The sequence below is a fragment of the Lupinus angustifolius genome, unplaced genomic scaffold, assembly GCF_001865875.1.
Source record: "Lupinus angustifolius cultivar Tanjil unplaced genomic scaffold, LupAngTanjil_v1.0 Scaffold_243_33, whole genome shotgun sequence".
Classification (NCBI taxonomy): Eukaryota; Viridiplantae; Streptophyta; class Magnoliopsida; order Fabales; family Fabaceae; genus Lupinus; species Lupinus angustifolius.
Window position 1 is genome coordinate 12,990 of NW_017727232.1, and position 16,199 is coordinate 29,188.

At 36.3% G+C, this 16,199-nt stretch overlaps 1 protein-coding gene across 4 annotated transcripts; it reads right to left on the reverse strand.

Annotated features, from left to right (window-relative positions):
- Positions 1 to 1,205: 1,205 nt before the first annotated feature.
- Positions 1,206 to 7,292, reverse strand: LOC109340766 (transcription factor GTE10-like). Of its 4 annotated transcripts, none has more exons than XM_019578503.1 (11): positions 5,720 to 7,287; positions 5,385 to 5,662; positions 4,712 to 4,760; positions 4,449 to 4,607; positions 3,082 to 3,155; positions 2,918 to 2,990; positions 2,754 to 2,834; positions 2,562 to 2,677; positions 2,253 to 2,319; positions 2,000 to 2,130; positions 1,206 to 1,919 (listed from the first exon to the last, which is right to left on the reverse strand). In XM_019578503.1, exons 1-11 carry the CDS (start codon positions 6,690 to 6,692, stop codon positions 1,653 to 1,655), a joined length of 2,268 nt encoding a protein of 755 aa, XP_019434048.1. In that variant the 5' UTR covers positions 6,693 to 7,287; the 3' UTR covers positions 1,206 to 1,652. The 4 variants fall into 4 exon arrangements, with proteins under 4 accessions (XP_019434048.1, XP_019434047.1, XP_019434046.1 ...); XM_019578502.1 differs by having other exon boundaries at positions 5,385 to 6,998; positions 7,180 to 7,273; XM_019578501.1 differs by having other exon boundaries at positions 5,385 to 7,287.
- Between the last annotated feature and the right edge of the window lie 8,907 nt (positions 7,293 to 16,199).

Below are 16,199 nucleotides of genomic sequence, written 5' to 3' on the forward strand. Positions count from 1 at the left end.
AACGAGTATTGGTTCAAGTGGTACATGTTTGATTCCCCTTAAGTAAGGTATTGAGTTCGAGTTTTTTAGTGAAAAATACATGTTAGGAGAGTTAGTCTCACGTACCTATGGATGTTCTTGGTTTGGACAAGATTACCTCTAGTGCGAGGATACCTGTGGTAAAAAAAATAATAATAATAATGACATCTCTTTTTAAATGAGATGTCACCTTTTGGGATGCAGCTCCACTATAAACTAATGAAGGAAGCAAAGGACAGAGGTGAGGAGTTCAAATTTGACAAGTTAAGGTGCAATATTGACATGGATGAGTATGGCTACATGCAATGGATCATTTGAGGAGAGAGAAGCATTCCTTAGGTCAGCATCAAGTGATACTGCTGTGTTAATACTACAAACCTAATCCCCATGTGGATGTTAGTTGAGAGAAGATAACCTAATAATTCAGAGAAGAGCAAGCAAGAACGGATGACAGAACTTCATAACAAAATTATTGTGAGCAATAGCACCATCTTGTATGAAATGTCTTATTAAGATTTCATGAAGCATCATACGCTAAGAAAAGCACAGCACAAAGGGACACCACAGATGAAGATAAGGGTGTGTTTGAGGAATGATACTCTAATAATATAGAGTTAATTATACTAACACTCTCTTAGTTTTAGTAAAATTACATAAACTATCCCCCACTTTTCTACATCTACACAAACCTCCTCTAATTTTTATACTTTCATTACACTGAACTGCATGATAAATAAGTGTAATATTTCAAACAAAAATATGTGATAAATGCAATTATATTAAACAAAACATGGTATATTGTAAGAAAAATCCAAATAATATATAAATCAATGTATATTTATTGTTTTTGGTTATAAAATGCGTCAACAATTTTAAAGAGATTATTGTTTAAATTGCTCTTATAATATATCGTAACGAACCAAAAATAATAAAAAGGTATCGACTAATATATTATTTGGATTTGTTCTACAATATATCATGTTTTGCTTAACTTAATTGCATTTATCATATTTTTTGTTTAAAAAATTACATTTACAATTTTGCTAAAACTCAAGGGTGTCGGTGTAATTTACTAAATAATATATCAGTATACTTTCGGTAATTTTAAACAATCCATACAAGAAGTACGTAAATGAAATTTGATAAAGTTAATGTAGTAGGTAAACTCTACGGAATGCACACCGTTTGTCTAATAAATTTCACGCACTTCAAGGGAAAAATAAATACAAAGAATTGATCTTAACTGGCACTAAAAATATTTTACAATTGTCAGTGAAGCTACTACTCAACGTCTAGCATAGACCACATTTAGTTCGTCCTTTTACAAGCAAAATTGGACAAAACCTGATTCATATAAACTTCCTATTTAGATCATACCAAAGAACTTTCAAGTAAAATGGGGGTGCAAGCTTGCTATTCCAAATTTTAAAAACCATTCCCAACGTTAAAACAATTAAATCAGAAAGAGGCAAAAACCAAATCCAATCTTGTTACCCCTTGGCTATATAACCTTTCATTACCCCATCTTCATTCTTCATAAGGTGCCAAGCAAGTAGAGCCCCCAACCCAAATCCAACTACTTTTCCTTGGAACCACTGTTTCTAGAATTGTTCAATTTAATTAGGAAAATGAAATCAATCAATTTCTCCTTCTTCTACATCATTTGATGGCCCTGCTGCAGCATTTGGAGTCAGTTCTTCATCCTCTTCCTCATCATCAGCCTTCATGTAGAGTCCCAACTGTTCTAATGGATTTCCCGGTAGGTTGAAACTACCTAATTTTTGAAGATGATCTGGGCTTATCTCCTTCGAAATTGGTAAATGCTCACCATGTACGGAACTCAGCATCTCTAGATCTTCCAAAAATTGACTACTCTCATTGATGTCAACAGTTTTCTCCATCTGCAAACAAAGCTAATCAGTAAAATTTACAAGGAAACTGAATTTGCGTCCTAACATATATACTCCTCTTTTCAAGTTACCTTTTGCAAAGCCAGGCGCGCTGCTTCCCTCTCAAGTTCCCTCTTCCTTTTAGCTTCGGCTGCAGCTTCTGCTTCAGCTTTTCTCTGAGCCTCTTCTGCAGCTTTTGCCTCTGCCTGTAGCCGAGCTTTCTCTAATGGTGCACAAAAAAATTAAGAACGTCAACCAAGCTAGAAAAACTGAGGAAGCATTATAAGACATAGTCTTATAACCCCAGAGAGCAAAATATTACAAGGTTCAAAATAAGAAACACACCTTCCTTATGGCGCCTTTCAAGATCTTCTCGCTCTATCCTAAGTTTTTCAGGATCCCGCTTTTCATCCTGAAATCATGATGGAATTAAAAAATCCAGACTTCAAATAAAACTTGAAATCATGTTGGTAAGGTTTTATAAAATATGCAAATGATAGTAATTACAAAATTTGATACCTCTGCAGTAATAGAACAGTGAAGAGAGGAAGAGACAAAAAACTAAACACTTCAAGATGTTTTTCACCCAGGGGGGCTGGTCTATTAACACATGGAATAAAAACTATAACTACCACCATTACCATGCTAACAAACCTTTTCAAGGGTTTTTTCCTGAGCTTTAAGTATGGTATCAGCAAACCGGTTCCTTAATAGAGCTGCACGATAGAGCTTTTCAGGAGAGACTTGCCTCTGAGATGGAGCGCTCTCCCCTAAAATGTTATAGCATGAAGGGTGAGATCATGCCCTCAAAACTAACATACATTTTTCTTCATGTTTCAAGCTTACCCTCTTGATGGCTTTCTTGCTCAATAGTAACTGGCCGAGTCTGGGAACTCTGCTCAATTTGGTCACCAACAGCCATTGAATCTATACATGAAAGAAGATAATGAGCAAGAAGGCAACGGTGAATCTAACGCGCGTTACAAAATACCATCAATTGGAGCACTCACCCTTTACAGTTTTGGATTTACCGGGAGGATCCCCTCTGTTCTGATCCAAAGTCAAGCCAGATCCTATATTTTCCTGAAATAGAGATTTTAAGAAAGATATCAGTCAAATCAAAAGTGCATTTTATCAGTACCATAACATCTGCTACCATACATATCCCAATTACCTTGGTAGCGCTAGGAGGTTCAGATGCTTTTGCGGTGTCTAACTCACTACCGGATGAACTACCCGAATCTGAATCTGTGATGCCACATTTGTGAGAGTCAGACAAGAAATAGACTCTAGCATACATAAAAAATAATTTCAAGGCCTAATTTCAGCATCACAAGACAAGAGAGTTGTTGACATCTTCTGAATTTAGAAACTATTCCATAGTCGTTGGTATCTACTTAGTAACGCCACACATGAATAATTACCCACCCCCTAATTCATTTTTATAAAATAGTATAATGACAGAAGTAAACCAGATTGAACGAAAAATAGAGTTATTTGATATGAACGCTGGACTGTAACAGAGAAACAGCACTAGAGAATCACAGAACTCACCTCCAGTCTACTCCAAGTATTTGATAAACTTGGTTCTCCCTCTTTCTTCTCTTCTAAAAATATTGAGAATCGTCCCTCTCTCACCAACTCAATTATATCACTACTAACCCCTACAACTATGAAGTAGCTACTATCTGACGATAACGGTTAATACATGTTTTTTCTTGTTTCTGTTACTCATGCATCTAACATAAAATCAAAGGAAAGAAACATTGGCATAAAAAACATTTCTTTGTTCAATGCATTATATATACATCATATTACATAAGATGAACCAACAAAATTTTGAGAATAAACTTCATGTAAAAAGAAAGGACCATAAAAAAATAATACCAATCAGCACCATATGTGAAAAGAGATAAATATGTGTAACACAAGACGTCTAGAAATTCCTGTCAATTCAGATAAAAAAAAGTACACAGCTACGTAGGTACCATGTATAAAGAAAAACGAGAAGTGAAATCCCAAGAAAGTTTAGTTGTTACAGAGAAGTTCAACCATACAAGTGTACAAATGAAAATTCAAAAAGGAACAAAATATGGAAATAGTTTCTGGTGGTTGCTTGGGTTTCCCATTTCCTGATAGCAAAAGATAATTTACAAGGGAAAATCTCAAACTTTAAATAATGACAATAAAATATCTACAATCCTCCCATCAGAACACACTAAAAATACACAATAAAAGAGGATAATGAAGTCATAGATATTGCAAACAAAATTGGCACTGGAATATCTTGTGAAATAATGTGCCATATGTCCTGTATATTATAATAAGAATTATACCCAACTTTAGATTGAGAACCAGAGAAAATCATAAAAACAAACAGACCAGAACAATTCAAGGAATTAGTTACTCTAAAAAAGTTTGGATTGTATGACAATAAATGGTTACTCTAAAGGTAACCATGTTATGGTTGTACACGCATCAACCGGAAAATTAAAAAAATCCTGAAAAATGAAACATATCAAATCTATGCAGTATACGAACCGCTGGATGAAGTGCCAGATTCACTACTGGAGCTGCTAGAACTACTGCATTTACTGTTTCTGTTGGCACCATCTTTCTCAATCTCTACTGGGGGGTAATTTGAAACAGGAGGATCATTACCACCAACAATGTCCACATCTTCCTCAACGTGTTCGTTGCCTGCATTTGTAGTGAAAGTAAAGGATCACGACAAGTGTTGATTATCATATATCTTCATTGCTATTTGGGTATAAAAGAATTAGATAATAAAAAACAAAGGTTACCTTTACTTGGCTGCATTGATGATTTGCTAAATCCTGATTCATTCACAAGCTGCATAAATATCAGGCAAGCAAAAAATTAAAAGTATATGAGCAGACCCGATAGATGATTTATAGACATGAATATAATAGTTTAGTGCACAGTTGCACGCATAAAAGTGAAATTAAATTATTCTAAGCATACAACTCCAATACACCTACACCCTGGAATAATAATTGTTTCTTTATATAAATGGTGTGTTTCATCAATTCAATAGGAATGAAAGTTCTCATGAAGACCATCAAATTTCCTTGACTTAGAAATGAATTTAACTGATCTAATGTAAGTAAATATAAATTATTCAACTAAATACTTATCTTAAATATGGCATGTCGTATGCATGAGTGATTTAAATTGCAGACTACATCATGTGATGCGGCCACAGTATTGTGGTGACCTCCGCAACCGCATCACACTGCAATTGTATGATAGTCGATCACAACGATGCAGCCATATCGGGCCACAACACAATTACATCGGACTGCATTTGGGCCATATCAAATTTAAATATTTTTTAATTACAGAAGATTTCACATCGCAACAACCACACTCGCAGTAACCATAGCCACAGTCGCAACCGCAATTTAAAACACTATGCATGATCATCATGATAATAACACACACGGAGAGAGATACCTCTATTTCACATGGTCCCGATTTTGACTGAACTTTCTGCTTTTCCAGTATATAGTCATCGAGAAGGTTCCGTAATTTGAATAAGGTGTCATCACTAAGAGCATCAATATCAATCTCAATTTCTTCCTCATCTGTTTGGCCACCATCACAACTCTGCTCTTTCAAGAAATCAATAATTTTTTCAGGCAGCTCTCCAAGCATTGCTTCCAACTCCACACTCAATTTATGCCTCTCCTCAGCAGTAATGATTCTTTTAACAGGCTCTGGCTTGATATTAGTTTCATTGGGTGTTATTTTATTTTTTTTTGATGGAAGAATTTGGTCAGGAATTTTAGTTTCGACGAAAGTAGTTGTTGGTCTGGAAGGCACAGATTGACTACCAATGGCAAGAACCTTCTTTTCTATAGGCTTCCACCTAGTTTCAAAAAATTTACTAAGGTTATCTGCCATAATGTGTACATCATTACCGGGTGGATTATAAGTCATGGCATTTGAGAATGTCAGCCGAACATCTGCAGCAAAATCCATAGGATTTGAATATTCACCTGAAGCTATTCTACTCTTCACAGTGCCCAAATCCATCGGATGTTTGATGACATTGAAATAATCTGGAATGTTCAATTTAACAACATCAACTGGTGTGTTAAAAACCCAACCATATTGATGGGTCATCAAACGGCTAAGTAACGTCTCACACGATTTCAACAATGCAACATATGAAGAACTCACTGGTGCAGCAGGTTTCATATTATCAAAATGACCAAGCGTGCTTTTCTTGGGCTTTGGACCACTGCGTCCGGGAAAGGGCCTTTTCTTGCCATGTGGTACCGATGCTTCCATTGTTCTGATCTGCTGGCTCTCTAACTGAGGCCTCTTTTGTCCGACACTGCCACTCCTTATATCACTAGAGGGGGACAGTGCAATAATGTTTGAATTCCAACTTTCAACTTTCTTCTGAAGTTCTCTCACTTTTTCAAGTTCCCAACTAAACCTCATTTTCAAATCCTTTTTCTCGGTACCAGACATCTTGGACAACAAGAAAAGCTGATAAGGTACATCAAAACTACCATTAACGCATTTCCTCTTCGGCACAAATGAATCTGCCGATGTTGTCATCTCAGTATCAACTCTACCTGAGCTACCTAACCCTTCTGATTCACCTACAGTCTCTACAGCATGACGAAAATCGGGAACAAAACCAGTAGCATAACCTTTAGAATACTTCCTAGACTTGCCCATAACTTGCGAATGAGAGTATTTTCTGGATTCCTTTTGCCCAGCAAATTCTATAGGTAGAGTTGGTGCCATAACATGAAATTCGTATAACTACACATATCAAATACAAAAACAACAAATTTTGCACTACATAGCAACAATCTCTGTAAGAAAATACCAATTCCCAGAAACGCGAGAGATCAAACAATCTCCAAACCTCAATGCAAAAATATCATGAACCCAAAATGATGGGTGCAATTGTTTCATGCCCTATTACACTTATCTTGATCTTCAAACACGAAGAAACAAATGCCGAAACGATGTAAGCATCATAGTTTTCTCTGCTATCTCAAATCGAATACAAACACTTATTCAGAACCCTCACGATTTGAAGCGAAACTATAAAAATCGAACGAAATGGCTGAGACAGATAGGGTTTTTGGGAACATGAATAACAAATTAGGGTAGAAGTAAGATCAAGAAATCAATGGAAGCAAAAACCCTAGATCGAGAGAAAAAAAATTGTGAAAGGGAAAGAGAGAAAAGCACGAAACCCTAAAATTACAAAAATTTCGAAAACCTGGATCTATAGCAATGTGACCCTCGAAAACATAGAACCAAAAGAACCTCGCTTTTTTTCTTCGCTTAGATAGAGATAGAGATAGAGAGATAGAGAGAGAGGGGGGGAGAGAGAGAGAGAGAGAGAGAGAGAGAGAGAGAGATCAGACCCTAAAATCGCTGGGTGGGTTAGTGAGATCATCTCTCTACTTAAAGCCACGCAGCCCTTTCTGACGGTAAGAAATTCAAGCGTTTTTGTGCGTTGGATTTTGATCTAGCGGTCAGTGATGCTTTTCTACTTGCTTTGTAAGATTATTATCAAGTTAAACGTGTAATAATTATTTAGTTTTTTTTTGTTTTTTTTTGTTTGTGATAAGTGATTAGTGATGGATAATTTCTTTCCTTTTATTCTTATGAAATAATTAGTGATGGAATAATTTCTTTCCTTTTATGTATGATAGTATATTATGAGATGTTAACAACTTTTGAGTTTTTGTTCTTTAAATTAGAATTGTTCTTATCTTTATCAAGTCCAATTTATGTACATTCTAGAAACTTGTTACACGTGGTCATGTTCATGTAACGAGTGACACTTTTCCTTGTTATAATAGAATGCAATTGTTTTGGAATATTTTTCAAAATACATGATTTTATTGTTATACATCTAGACATAGATTTATGCTTTAGATGTGTGTCTAAGTTAATATGATTGTTAGATATAGATTTATATAAACGTTATAAAAAACTCTCAATTTGGTTAATATGGGACATAAAAGTATATTATAAAACTCGAAGTTAATATGATTGTTAGTGTAGTCACTAGACATGTGTATATATTAACAATTACTAATATGATCAAGATATTGACAATTAATATATTTAAGATGTTGCACTAAAACTCAAATTCATAAACATAGTTGTCAGACATTGAAGTATGTTTTGTATATAGTTATTTATCTTATGGATAAAGTCACTAGACATAGAGCTTAATTCCATTGTTGTGAAAGAATTGTTGCATAATGGATTTGTGTTTTGAGGAAAGTGTGTATGGATAGTGAGTTGTAAAGTTCAATCATAACATCTTTATTCCAAGATTTTTATCTAATAGTTAGTTCGTCATTAGCATAATCAAACAAACAAACCAAAACTCATTACGAACCATCTTATAAAAACATTATTTAGTTGAAAAGCTAGTGTTAATCAATAACTGTTATTAAACTCAGACCGGTCATTGGTTAGACTAGAGAGTGAATGGTTGGACCAGTTGACTCGGTTTACATTAAAAATTCTAAAAAATTCATAATATTATTTAATAACTTTATATTTTAAATTTAAAAATATCACGATACCTAATTATATAACCAACAAAAAATATTTTACTGCTATAAAATGTCACAAACAAGTTGGAATCACCATCAAACAACATATATATTATGCTTTAATTGCAAAAAAGTGCGCATAGGTTTAAAATTTAATTAAACAACAATTTTGTACTATAGTATAAGTTAACAAATGACAAATATAAAAGTACAAATAAGTTTAAAAAATTTCATCTTAAAATGACGTTGTTTTCGTTATTTTTAAAAAACATATTTTTTTTGGTTGACTCGGACGGTCAATCGGTCTGACCATCTGAGTCACCGATTTTAGGCTTAAATCAATCGAGTTGAAGCGAGTCAATCTAATTTTAATGTAAAATCAGTTATATGAGAGGTTCAGACCAGATAGATCTTTGGTTTGCGGTTGAACTAGTCGGACTAGCTAGCCTGAGCCGAATTTTATAACACTGCAATCAAGTCCTTGTGGATTTGACAAATTTTTTATACTTGTTTACCACACTATTCTTATATTTTATAGACAATTTTGTAGGTTATTAAAATGGCGTTGTTGCTAGGGACTTGCATATAATACTTAGCATTACGTAAAAAATTTGTTATTTTAAGTATTTAATTTTCTGCTTTACTTTTCTTTTTATTTATATAGATGCAAGTAGTCTTTGTATAATTATAGCTTAATTTTGTTTGTTTGTAATTGTTGAAAGATTTTTATTGGAGAGGTTTTATTTCCCCTCTCAATAAATCGTCCATCGCAAGGTGCCAATTTGTTGAAGAAAAGGCTGAAGAGGATAACTGTTGCAGAATTCATCCTAAGCCCTAAAGGAAGTGATGGAGGCTGAGGAGGAGGAGGAAAAAGCTGAAGAGGATAACTGTGTGGAGTTAATCTGTATCGAGGATTCCATTTCTCCTCCCACTCTGAAATGGAGGAGGACCCGATCGAGTGTTCTAGCGCACCCGCAGACACTGGAGCTAGCCGCTAGGAGCCATTTCCATCCCACCATGTGGAGCTAGAGGCTTCCTTTACCATGCCTCACTAGAGGCCGACACCTGTTGTGCCATCGACTCAGTCTGTGACTCCTCACGAACTAGATGCTACAGGGCCATCCATGAGGCGACAGGGTTGGGACGACGTGATCAGTTCCCCACCATGGAGGAGAGCCGCTCGACGAACCATGCCAAAACCCCAAGCAAATGCAAGGGCGATGACTCTGTCGCATAATTCGTCCTTTGCCTCAGAGGAGGTGATGTTGACTGAGGAGGAGGAGCCATAAGCTAAAGAGGATGAATTGTGGAGTTAATCTGTATCGAGGACTCCATTGAGGTTATAAACGTCTCCTCCGACTCAAAGATGGAGGAGGACCCGAGCGAGTGTTCTAGTGCACCCACGGACATTGGACTTAGCTGCTATGAGCCATTTCCATTTCTATTTTGATTTTGAGTAGGTTATCTGTGTAGGGTAATTTTTGATGTGCTAAATGTCTCAGCCTTTTGTATAGTTTTAGTTTAGGCGAAGATTTGTTTCTGCCTTGTATTTCGTACCAATATTTTCCGTTATTCTGATGAAGTCTTATTCGAAGTTATGTTGAGTTATTTTTGGTTACCATTAGGTAACATTATTTTGATTTTCCGCAATTTATGTTTCTTAAAGTGATGTTTCGGAAATTAAACAAATATAAGGAAACAAAATTTTATTATATTATTCAAAAAACAATTACCCATTTTTTCTGAGCAATATAATTGGAATAATTTTCGGGGCGTTACAACATGTTATCAGAGCGATTCTTTTCCATCTGGACTTGGGCATTGCATCACATGCTTTCTTGTGTGACTTTGTGTGTTTAAGTTGGAAATACAACCTATTAATAATTTTGATAGGAGAAGTATCTCATACACGTCTAGTGTTCACAGATTTAAGATGGCTTAACGTGGTACTGCTAACTTGGACTTCATGGTTGTAATGACTACAACGATTCAGAATATCAATGCTAACTTGCATCAAATGAATAAGAAACAACAACCATGAATTCAAGGATTGGCTTATTATAGGGGCTTGGTCGATTTCTGTCGTCATCAACCCCCATAGTTTGAAGGAGGTTTTGCACCAGATGCTGCAAATGATTGGATCCTAGAGTTGGAGAGGATCTTCCGAGCACTTATGCGCACTGAGGAGTAGAAGGTCACCTATGCGACCTATATGCTTAATAAGGAGGCTGAGAACTGGTCGGAGTTTACTAGCCTCCAGATGGATCATGAACAACAAGTTATCAACTGGGCAACTTTCAAAGATAGATTTCTGCAGAAGTACTTTCCTACGGATATGAGAACCAAGAAAGAGATGGAATTCTTGTGTCTGCATTTGGGGATGGAGTTCAAGTATTTATACTGCTGGCATCATTAGAAAATAAGGGTGGAGAAGATTGACTAAATGCTCCTGCAGTGTTCATGGATTACATGAATCAGATTTTTCATCCTTACCTCGACACATTTGTGGTCGTATTTATCGATGATATCCTGATTTATTTGAAAGATCAGGAGGAACATTTGAAGCATCTGAGTATAGTGTTGTAGGTGTTAAAGGACAATCAACTCTATGCCAAAATTTTGAAATGCAAATTTTGGTTAGAATTGGTGAATTTTCTCGGGCATGTGATATTCAGTGAAGGAATTGATGTCGACCCTGCTAAAGTGGGAATGGTGATGGAATGGAATTCTCCAAAATCCGTAACAGAAATCAGAAGCTTCCTCGGTTTAGTAGGATACAACCGGAAGTTCATTGAATGGTTTTCGAAGTTGGCGTTGCCATTGACTACGTTAACAAGGAAAGACAATGCTTTCATCTAGACAACGAAGTGTAAGGAAAACTTTCAAGAACTGCAGAAAAGATTGACTAAAACACCTGTGTTGATTCTACTAGACCCGAAGGAGAACTACAACGTGTATTGTGACGTGTCTAAACAGGGCCTAGGTTGCATGTTGATGCAACATCAAAAGGTGGTAGCTTATGCTTCAAGACAACTAAAGGCACGTGAGCAGAATTATCCGACACATAACTTGGAGTTGGTTGCAATCGTATTTGCTCTCAATATTTGGAGACACCACCTTTATGTTGTAATATTTGAAGTCTTCAATGATCACAAAAGTTTAAAGTATCTATTTGATCAAAATGAGCTGAATGTGAGGCATAGAAGGTGGATTGAATTCCTCAAGGACTACGACTTTGATCTCCAGTACCACCCTGGGAAAGCTAACGTGGTGGCTAATGCCTTAAGTAGAAATTCCCTACATATGTCACCATGATGGTCAGAGAGATGGAATTGATTGAAGATTTCAGGAATTTAAGCCTCACGATGCAAGTAAAACCTAAGAGTTTGACTTTAGGTATGCTTACGATAACAAATGAATTTCTGGAACAACTAACGGGTTTGAAAAGTTCCGATCCAGAATTGTAAGAGAAGAGAATCTTGTTGGTTAAAGGGGAGCCCCAAAATTTCAAGAAGGAATCGATGGAATGCTGAGATGCAAGAACCGAGTCTGTGTGCCAAGAGACCCTAATTTGAAAATGGAAATCTTGGACGAAGCCCATAAGAACAAACTAAGTATTCATCTTGGAGCTGCCAAGATGTACCAAGACTTGAAGAAGATGTTCTAGTTGTTTGGTATGAAGAAAGAAGTAGCAGAGTATGTCTCGCGCTGCTTAACATGTCAGAAGGAAAAGATCGAGCACAAGCGACCTGGAGGAAAACTTCAACCTTTGATTAAATCAAAACTTTCCTTGGCATTAGGTCTATATCATGACCTATATATGTTTAGGAAAAGTTTAGTTTCTAACTTTGAAATTCAAAATGTTTATGGATGAGTTTTGTGAAAAAGTGTTGTTTTTAAAATATTATGAGTTAAAGGTTTGATTAGTAAATGATATTCTTTGACTTCCAAGTTCAAGTAATGATTTGGGATAAAAGATTACTTATAAAAGTCCCGACTTTATAAACTTAAAGTGTTATTAAGTATTGGATGGTTGATTAGTTATGGGATGAACACTGTTAAGGTAAGCTTACTTTAAAGTGGTAAGTGTAACTTAAGAAATGTTGATTTTAAATTTTGTTTTAAGTATGGGATCAACACTATCAAGAATGTGTTGAAATGACCATGGAAACCTAATATACAAAATATGGAATCTACTTAAGATGACTTGCTTTAAAGTGGTAAGATCAACTTGGGAGATATTGATTTAAGAAGTGTGGACTTGGATTTAGAAACTTACCTTAAAATGGTGAAGTATGACTTAAAAAGTCTCCATGAAAATATAAATCTATGCGGTGATAAAAGTGTAAACTTTATTAAAAACTTACCTTAAAAACGTTGGAAATCGGGAACAAGACTTTTGAGGATAAAGGATGGTTCAAAACTATGAATCTTGGACCGGATGGACGAAAGTGATTGAGTTCATAAATTAGTTAAACAATGTCTTTACCTTAGGGTTACCATCTAAAAATTTAATTCACAAATCACTAAATCGTTTTCGTGTGTTTAGTTTCGAAGCTTTCGAAGTCGGACGACCAATCCACTCTCATGTAAATGAAATCAAGCATGCGGTAATCTAAGTTGAGGGAGAATACATCGTGACATAGTGGTATTCGAATATGACACCTTGATCTCCTAAACCATCTCAAAAGTTGGGAGTTATATTTGTGTTTTAAGAAAACCCGTACTTAATCAAATATCTGTGTGCCTAGATTTTGTACGGATAATTTCTTAAGTTGTATGCTTAGGATATATTAAAATATCAAGTACTGTGGTAGTTATCTATGAAAGAACACCACTCAAGAAACTAAAACATAGGGATCGAAAACATTGGAGATTTTCGATCTGGTGGCCCAAAAGGGCAAGGAAGTAGTCCATGTTGCTGACACCCCTCACTTGGGTGAGGCTCCTTTGCTTGGGAAATGGAGAAACAATAGGTAGAGCCCCAGTTGTCGCCTGGGCGAGGCCCAGGCAGTAAGCTTGGCCTATTCTTGGGCGGTTTTGGGCGCTCGGGCGACCGTACCTCGCCCGGGCGAGGACCAAACAGGTATTTCGACAAGTTTTTGATGGATTCGTCGCTTGAGCGACAGTCCCTCGCTTTTGTGAGAGTCAGGCAGAGAATTGAGTCTATTTTGATGATTTTGTCGCTTGAGCAAGAGACAGACAATAATTTTGATTGGTTTGGATTGTTTGATTGCTTAGGCAATAGCCATAGCTTGGGTGTGAAGTGTATTCATACTTGGGTAAGACCATGACTCAGATCATTATGTCTGGTTCCCAAATCGATAAAATTATATTAGTACCTTTGTTCTTACGCCCATTTAGGTCAAGGTTTTCGACTGTGATGTCGTGATTTGGGCAATTCCCAAAAAGGATTACATGATACCATGAAACAAGGTCGTGTGACCATAAGAGGCTTGGTCATGTGGTCGTCCAGGTTAATTTAGCGATGGTTCGAAGTGGTAAGGATCTTATTCCTCTATTAGGTGATGACGTAAGATCGGGTCCCACAAGAAGCATTCCTTTGGGAGATGTCTTAGGTTGGGCCGATCATGTAAAAGAATGATTAAAAGGTTTAATTGGCTAATCTCGGTTAGTGTGCATACTCATTATGGATAATGAAGTAGTGGAAAAGAAATTTACGGGTGACGAATGGGCCCCGCGATGTTGAGAGGGACGGCGATGGCGGTGGTTCATCAGCAAAGTCTCGAGGGAGAGTCTAGGTGAGACAAGTCCCTTGTATTTCTGGATGAGGTATTCAATTGGATCGGAAAGTTCTCACAATGAAAACTAGACTATCTCTAACAACCTTTCTTTGCAATCAGGATTGATGAGAGGGATGCCCAGAAAGTATTTGATACGACACCGTCCTGAAATGGTCAATTCTTTGGAACATATCGATCATATATCCTTGCGAGGAATACTTTGGTGCATTCAAATTGGCTTGTTATGGGACCTGTACTCTCGGTTATTTCCGAATAGTTTATTGGGAGGATACTGGTGTAAGGATATATGAAATAAACATATCAGTCATAAATTGAGCTCATGGATATTGATCATAATGGTTTGAGTTATAACATCATTCACTATTTACATTTATGTATGTGATATATATATATATATATATATATATTATGGATGTTATGTGTGTTTGTCTAGATGTGATATTATGTGTAATTTCATGCCGTCAATGAGTAATATTCATTATATGTCTTACTACCTTTTCTTTCTGTTTGTCTTCGGTTCGCGTACTTGTTCAGATGGATCGTTTTGCGAGGATTCAGAGTTACTGCTTCTCGACGTCCAAGAAGGGGGCATGGAGGATTAAGGGAGATCGGTATACCTACATAGACCCTTGTGCCTTAGAGTTTGAGATGGTATGCAATGGTTATAAGATGCGCTTTCCATCCCATCATGCGGAGCTGGAGGCTTCTTTTACCTTGCTTGATCGGTGGCCGGCACCTGTTGTGCCATCGACTCAGTATGTGACTCCTCACGGACCAGATGCTGCAAGGCCATCCAGGAGGCAACGAAGTTGGGACGACGTGATCAGTTCCCCGCCATGGAGGAGAGCCGCTCGACGAACCATGCCAGACCCCCAGGCGAATGCAAGTGCGGTGACTCAGTCGCATCATTCGTCCTATGCCCTAGAGAGGTGATGGAGGATGAGGAGGAGGAGCCAGAAGTTGAAGAGGATGATTGTGTGGAGTTAATTTGCATCGAGGACTCTATTGAGGTTATAAACTTCTCCTCCGACTCCGAGATGGAGGAGGACCCGAGCGAGTGTTCTAACGTACCCGTGGACACTAGAGCTAGCCACTAGAGCCATTTCCATTTTTATTTTGCTTTTCAGTAGGGTATTTGTGTAGGGTACTTTTTGATGTGCTGAATATCTCAGCATTTTGTATAGTTTCAATTTAGGCAAAGATTTCTTTCCACCTTGTATTTCGTACCAATATTTTCCATTCTTGTAATGAAGTATTGTTCGAAGTTATGTTGAGTTATTTTTGGTTACCATTAGGTAACAGTTTTTTTATTTTACGCAATGTATGTTACTTAAAGTGATGTTCCGAAAATTAAACGAATATAAGGAATCAAATTTTTATTACATTATTAAAAAAAAATTACCCATTTTTTGAGCAATATAATTGGAATAATGTTCGGAGCGTTACAATGCGTTGTGGTATATATTCAATACAACATCGTTTGAGAAGAGCGGTTAATGATGACAATATATTACCGCGGTCAAACATATAGCGCATGAAAGTGTTGTTATACATCTAAAATATGTGTTGTTGAACTACAACTCTAGCGTAGTGATGATTAGTAATTTGAGGTGTTACACTGAAATTTAATTTCAGAAGAATGGTTGTTAGACGTAGATGTATGTTTTGTGTAACATAGTTCTTCATCTTATGGATTAAGTCACTAGACATAAAGCTTTATTTTATGAGCAACTAAATTGAACAAGACATTATCTTTTATTATAATTGAGGTCCTATTGTTGTGAAAAATTATTGTTAAATGAATTTGTGTTGTTGAGTTAAGTGTTTATGGATATTGAGTAGTAAAGTTCGATCTCGAAATATATATTCCAATATTTTTATCTAATAGTTAATTCGTCATTAGCATAATCAAACAAACAAACCAAAACCCTTTTCGAACCAACTTAGAATAATAATAT

What these genes read in the sequence shown, in the direction of transcription:
- LOC109340766 (XM_019578501.1), bottom strand. Translation starts at nt 6,692, where the DNA reads ATGGCACCAACTCTACCTATAGAATTTGCTGGGCAAAAGGAATCCAGA. An exon ending in TAAATCCAAAACTGTAAAGG is followed by an intron (nt 2,835 to 2,917) that starts GTGAGTGCTCCA and finishes TTTCATGTATAG; the next exon opens with ATTCAATGGCTGTTGGTGAC. An exon ending in GCAAGAAAGCCATCAAGAGG is followed by an intron (nt 2,678 to 2,753) that starts GTAAGCTTGAAA and finishes ATAACATTTTAG; the next exon opens with GGGAGAGCGCTCCATCTCAG.